We start from the raw sequence: 6,000 nt of genomic DNA, 5'->3' as shown, positions 1-6,000 counted from the left end.
AAATATTGGAGGGGGGGGAGAGACAGAGAGAGACAGAGATAGATAGATAGATAGATAGATAGATAGATAGATAGATAGATAGATAGATAGATAGATAGATATGGGGCTGGCTTCCTACCACTCCCCATACTTTGGCTGTTCCTGATGAGACCTTCTGTTGGCCCAGATGAGTCCCTGGTACCTTCCAGACCAAGTCACCTTGCTGCAGGTGTCAGAAAAAGGTACTGATAGTTTGTTATCTGCCTAAAGCGCCTGCATATTTTGGAAAACATTTCACACAGAAGAGTTCAGAATCCTGGGAATCAGTCCGCATTTTATTTTACAGTACATTCGTGTAAGTTCCTGCATTTCCAAGATAACCAGATCACATTCAGGTTAGCACTGCTGGTAACAAAATCATACAACTTCCCTGGCTTCAAATACAAGATAGGGCAATGCACATTAATACTTCTTTCCCTTTAATACTGCAGAAGATAATACATCACACACACACAAATCACATGCCTTTTACAATCCAGTGTGAAGGCATTTTATGTTAAAATTAAGCCATGTGGAACATGGGCACAATAAGAGTTCCAAAATTCCCTAACATTCCCAACAATGCCATCTTTCTCTTAATTGACAAGGATAAGATTCAGCTTCAATGCCTTGGGAAGTGAGGGATGGGAAAGCAGAGGATTATTTAATTCTGAAACTCATGGCTTTTCAGGCTACTTCTGTGAAAATTATTTAAATAATCTAAAATTGTAAAGAGTTAATATGAATAAAGGATAGTAATATAGGAAGCACCTGGGAAAAAAAATTCCACCAGTCACTGATGGAAAATTTAAACTGCAGACATTTCACAAAAATGGAAAATCTGTATCACATCCAGTAATATGTAAATTCTCAAGATACATTTTCATTTTACTGAATGAACACACTGTGATCCATGTTCTGGTCTTGAACAGTTCAGAAAAATTCTCCATCTGCAATATTTATTAAAAGCCGTCCTAGATCATTACCCATCTAAAAATACAACTGACCAATATACCCAACCCTTACAAACAGAGCTATAATAAAAACGAAAACAAGATATGTAGGAGAAAAATCAGAAGTGTGGGAAAGCAAGTTACACTTGTTTAAGTCGTGTGACTAAATAAACAATTTCATTATAAAATGGTTCAGACCCTGGTCCACCACAGCTGGAATGATGAGTTACTGAAGATACAAGCCCCCATCCAGAAAGACACTGTGCTACGCAGCATCTTTCTCCTAAAAGTTCAATGTGCTTTAGGTAAAATCATTACTTCACTGCATAATTAAGTACATGATTCAGAATATCTTCAGACTTGCTGTTAACTCCAGTGACTAATGAGCCTCTGCCACTTGCTTCCAAGAAGCTGTTGAGTCCTGAACGTATCAGGTTCTGATAAAATCGATATGCATATTTGTTGATCCTGAAAGAAATCCCACCCCTTTCAAGGCAGAAAATATGATGGAAGAGGGAATAAGACACTTCTTAGGAAAGCCACAAAACAACTTATGAAAAACCAGAGCCAGTGCATATTTTACAACCCCTGAAGAAAGCCCCCGTAGCAGGGTGGGCAAAGGGAGCAGTGATGTTTTTGAAACCAGAGTGACTTGCAGCTAACTGCCTGACAGTAAATTCACAGAGTAAAATGCAGAATAAGTCGACATATAACCAAGGTTTACATTATATCTAGAAATATGTTTTATGCTTTAAAAAAATTGCAATGCACTCCAAAAAAAATTTTCTGATAATTCATGTACAACAGAAGGCACTGTTATCCGCATAAATCCATGGATTCTGCATGGCAAAAACCTGAGACCTGCAAGTCAATCCAATCCTCTAAAAACCACCATAGGCTGTCAGCCTTTGGAGCGTATGGTTTGTCCTTTTCAATGCAATGATTCTGTTTTTCTTTAATTTCATACATTACAGTAGCTGTTGAAAATATATATTTCAGGGTGAGAAAGGTCAAAGGGGAAAGGGAGAGTGGATAAAAGTACTGCCTAATGCCAGATGATTACTGGTGCAGCAGGAGGGCCCTGAAAAGCAGCCCCCTAATTTCTCCCCTTGACTCTCACACTCCCTTTGTGAAATTGTGAGATAAAAACACAGCAAAGACGTCTGGTCAGCTGATGTCCTTCCTTCAGTTGTTGCTCGGCACAGTCCCAAAGTTAAAGGCAGAGAGAACTCCTTTGTTTTCAAACGTGAAGCCTCCCTGTTGTTCAATCTTCTTCTTTGCCTCTAGCATTTTCAAAAAAAAAAAAAGAGGAAGAAAACAGAAGAGTCCATAAGGCACAAAGTTGGAAAGAATCTCAAAAGAGCCAGATTCTTTGCATACTTAGAACTGAAGAACCATGACTTATGGTATTTGTTACCTGGCCAAATTGAATGCCAGCCTTTAGCAGGAGCACATCAATAAGTAATTATGTTTACTATCACAGAAAAACATTACTACAGTACGTGAAATGAAAACAAGTCTCAAGCTAGATTCCAATAGCTTCACTGTCTCTACTGCTGAAAAGGCACCAGACTTCTCATAGCAGGAGGGTCGATACCAAATCTGAAGACCTAAGTCTGTGAAGAACCAGAGTTCTCAACTCTAGACGCCCATCCATGATGTTTTCTACCAAAATATTTTTTTGATCACAAAGTCTTTTCCATTGCTAATCTAGGCGTGACCATAACAATCTCAACATAAAAATAAAATAATTTCTTTAGCTTAAAAACTGAAAATCAACATGAGTCACCAACACAAAAAGCCCAACAAATATAAATGGAAAGCATTTGTTACAGTTTGGATTGTAAATATTCCCCAAAAGCCTACATGCTGAAGGCTTGGTTGTCAGCCTTGGCACTCCTAGGCGGGGATGAAACCTTCAAGAGGTGGGGCCTAGTTACGGGAAGTTAGGTCAACAGGGGCATGCCCTTTAAGGGAACACTGGGCCTTGGCTCCTTCCTTCCTCTGTTTCCCAGCCACCTCGATGAGCAGGTTTCCTCCACCACAAACTCCTACATGATATTCAGCCGTACCACAGGCCTAACAGCAACAGGGCCAAGTGACCATGGATTGAAGCCTCTGAGACTAGAAGCCAAAATAAACTTTCCTTCCTTATAAGTTAATTTTCTCAGACATTTTGTCACAGCAACAGAGAGATGACTAATGTAGTATTTCATTTACAGGAATACAAGTTCCTTGCAAGAATTCATAAAGAGACTTTGGTCTACCTGTGGTTAAGATGTTTAGGTAGGTGTCCATCTGATTAAGTCTCCCTCAGCAAGATTCATGCCTACCCTTACTTTTTACCTATACCTCCAAAATAACATAAGGATCTGAATGGGAATACCACTAATAAACACATAATGAACAGATTTTTGCAAATCTAAGATATTGGAAATGATTAAAAAGAACAACCATTCAATGATGACAACTCCTCATATTCTAAAAATTTAAAAAGCATATTTAGGTGCCCCCAGGACACTGAAGAAGTCTGGCTGCCAGCAATCTGACACATGTGAAAGTGAGTGGCTGACCTGCCACCGTCCTTCGGTGCTCTGCCAATGTGTACACCTCCTGCAGTGTTCTCTTCTGGTCCTCACTGAGAGGGGCTAACAGCAACTGGTACCAGGCAGCATCCCGATTCTGCACAGCTGTTGCATTTCAGGGGTGTATAGGAAAAGGAGAAAAAGATAAGAGTCCAATAACAACTATTACCTCAGAGAAAAACGAGTGGCATGATCAAATCACAATGAAATTACTTCAGATAATAAGGGACAGGATGATGAAACTTAACCAAGGAATAAATTGTTGTTCTTTCTAAATTTTACCATCTATCAATGTTCCCTAAAATCCAGATCATGGGACATACACCTGTACTCACTTGTTACCATTTTCCTCGAGGAAAATGCAGCTTCAGCATTGTTTCCACAACAAGGACCCACATCTGTGTGCATTTAGGCAAAGTCTTCCCCTTAGCTACTAGACTTTTCCCCTTAGATAGCTCATCTCAAATTCTACACAATAAAACCAAATTCAGCACTTTCCTCCCAAACTCTGTTTATCTCCCTATTTCTATCACTGGTTCTATTAGTCTCCCAGGCACCCATCCCAAGCCCTTACCACCTCTGCCCACATTGTCTTCATGTCCAATCCTCTGAGACTTGATGTTTTCTACTCACATGATTCTTTCCATTAAATCCCATTCTCTACTCCAGGACCTTATTCCTCCTACTTTAACAAAATAATCTCAGCATGCTTGGTTCCCTCAGCTCTTTTTACACATTGAACACCTGGAAACTCCCTGAAGGTAAACTACCACATGCCCTTACAGAAAACACTCAACACTCTACTGGGAAATGGAGACCAGAACTCAAAGCCTCTACAATCTCATCATGTTTCCTTCCTTCACTGAGGCTTTCAGCAGTCGTCATTACAAACTGGCCCAAAGCTGGGTGCCTAACTATCACTTGAGGAGCATTTTAATAATACCATACGTGCTGGGCACAGAGGCACACACCTATAATTCCAGCTACTCAGGAGGCTGAGGTAGGAGGATCACAAGTTTCAGGCCAGCCTCTGCAATTTAGCAAGACCCTATCTTAAAATAAAAAATCAAAAGGACTAGAGATAGGGCTCAGTGGCTAAACACCCCTGAGTTCATTCTCCAGTACCTAAAAATAAAAAAGGGGTGGGAGTATAGCTCAGTGGTAACTTACCTCTAGAGTCAGTCCCCATTACTGAAAAATTAAAAAATGAACTACATCTTTTGAGACTCCACTCAATACTTAAAAGTTTCGTTGGTGACTAGGGTGCACACCCATGTCTGGAAAAAACTATCTTGGTACACATCATATTTCCATCTCCACATTTATGCTTTTATTTTCCTAATTGTTTTGTAATGACATTCCTTGTACTCTCTTTAATTCCTGTGAAATTTCAATAAAAATATTTAGGTAGTTTTTAATCTTCATTAATGGTATTTGCAACAACACTAAATGATGCCAAAATTATGCTAATATTGTCCCTGTCAGTAAAAATATTTTATACAGAAGCATATCCACTTTAATATCACTTATAACAAAAAACTAGAAATAATCCTAAATGTCCAACAATAAAAATAAGTTATATTATGATACAATAATAGAAATACCATCTAACCATAACAGAATATACATTAGTGGGATTATTTTTCATTATACTTTCTTTAATAATTTTCTAAATATTATCATTGGTTTATCATTTCTTTTGCAGGAGGGACTGAACTCAGGGGCACTCAACCACTGAGCCACATCCCTAGCCCTATTTTGTATTTTATTTAGAAACAGGGTCTCACTGAGTTGCTTAATACCTCACTTTTGGTGATTCTGGTTTTGAGCTTGCAATCCTCCTGCCTCAGCCTCCAGAGCTACTAGGATTACAGGCGTGCACCACTATGCCCGGTTCATTTATTTTTATTCTGTAAAATTTCTATTTCCCATTTTTATACTAGTTCATTGGTCTTACTCATCTGTAGAAGGCTTTTGGATGTTGTGCATCATAAGCCTATGATATATTTAGCAAGTCTTCTCTTCCAATCTTCAATGAGTCTTTTAATTATATTTATGTGTCTTGCTGTACAAAATTGGTAAACTGTTTAAGAAGAGCTAGCCTCTGTTCCTTCCCTCAGGGACTGTGAATAACTAAAAGGTTTACACCACCATTTTTAAATAATATACATCTGAAATACTTCATTCTTTTCTGTAAATGCTTGCTCGATTTTTGCCTAAAAGACAACACATTTGCCTGGAATTGCTTTCGTGAGGATAACCTACAGGCTCACCCTATTGCTTTAAAATGATGAAAGATGCTAGGACTGGGTGATGAGAGTTTCTTTATGTTAATCCCTTTCATTTTGCATATGTATGGATATTTCTGTAACAAAAAATTAAAATTTTAAGTGTCTATACCGATTTTTAGTCAGATCCCAAAACAAGTAACAGAAAGGAATGAA

At 38.5% G+C, this 6,000-nt stretch overlaps 1 protein-coding gene across 4 annotated transcripts in view; it reads right to left on the bottom strand.

Moving 5' to 3' along the window:
- Positions 1-293: 293 nt before the first annotated feature.
- Positions 294-6,000, bottom strand: part of Ipo8 (importin 8) — a 76,836-nt gene continuing 71,129 nt past the window's right edge. For 3 of the 4 annotated variants that reach the window (XR_013422995.1, XM_078014965.1, XM_078014967.1), the window contains 2 exons: positions 3,545-3,661; positions 294-2,254 (listed from right to left, as the gene is read on the bottom strand). Coding sequence is in view for 3 of the 4 variants with exons in the window: in XM_078014965.1 (XP_077871091.1) it covers positions 2,157-2,254; positions 3,545-3,661 (215 nt within the window). In the remaining variant the exon portion in view is untranslated. Of the gene's footprint in view, positions 2,255-3,544; positions 3,662-6,000 lie in introns of those variants that run through there. The other variant, XM_078014966.1, reaches the window with a different exon arrangement.

Source organism: Ictidomys tridecemlineatus, chromosome 6 (genome assembly GCF_052094955.1).
Source record: "Ictidomys tridecemlineatus isolate mIctTri1 chromosome 6, mIctTri1.hap1, whole genome shotgun sequence".
Lineage (NCBI taxonomy): Eukaryota > Metazoa > Chordata > Mammalia > Rodentia > Sciuridae > Ictidomys > Ictidomys tridecemlineatus.
This window is presented reverse-complemented; position numbering and strand designations above follow the sequence as displayed.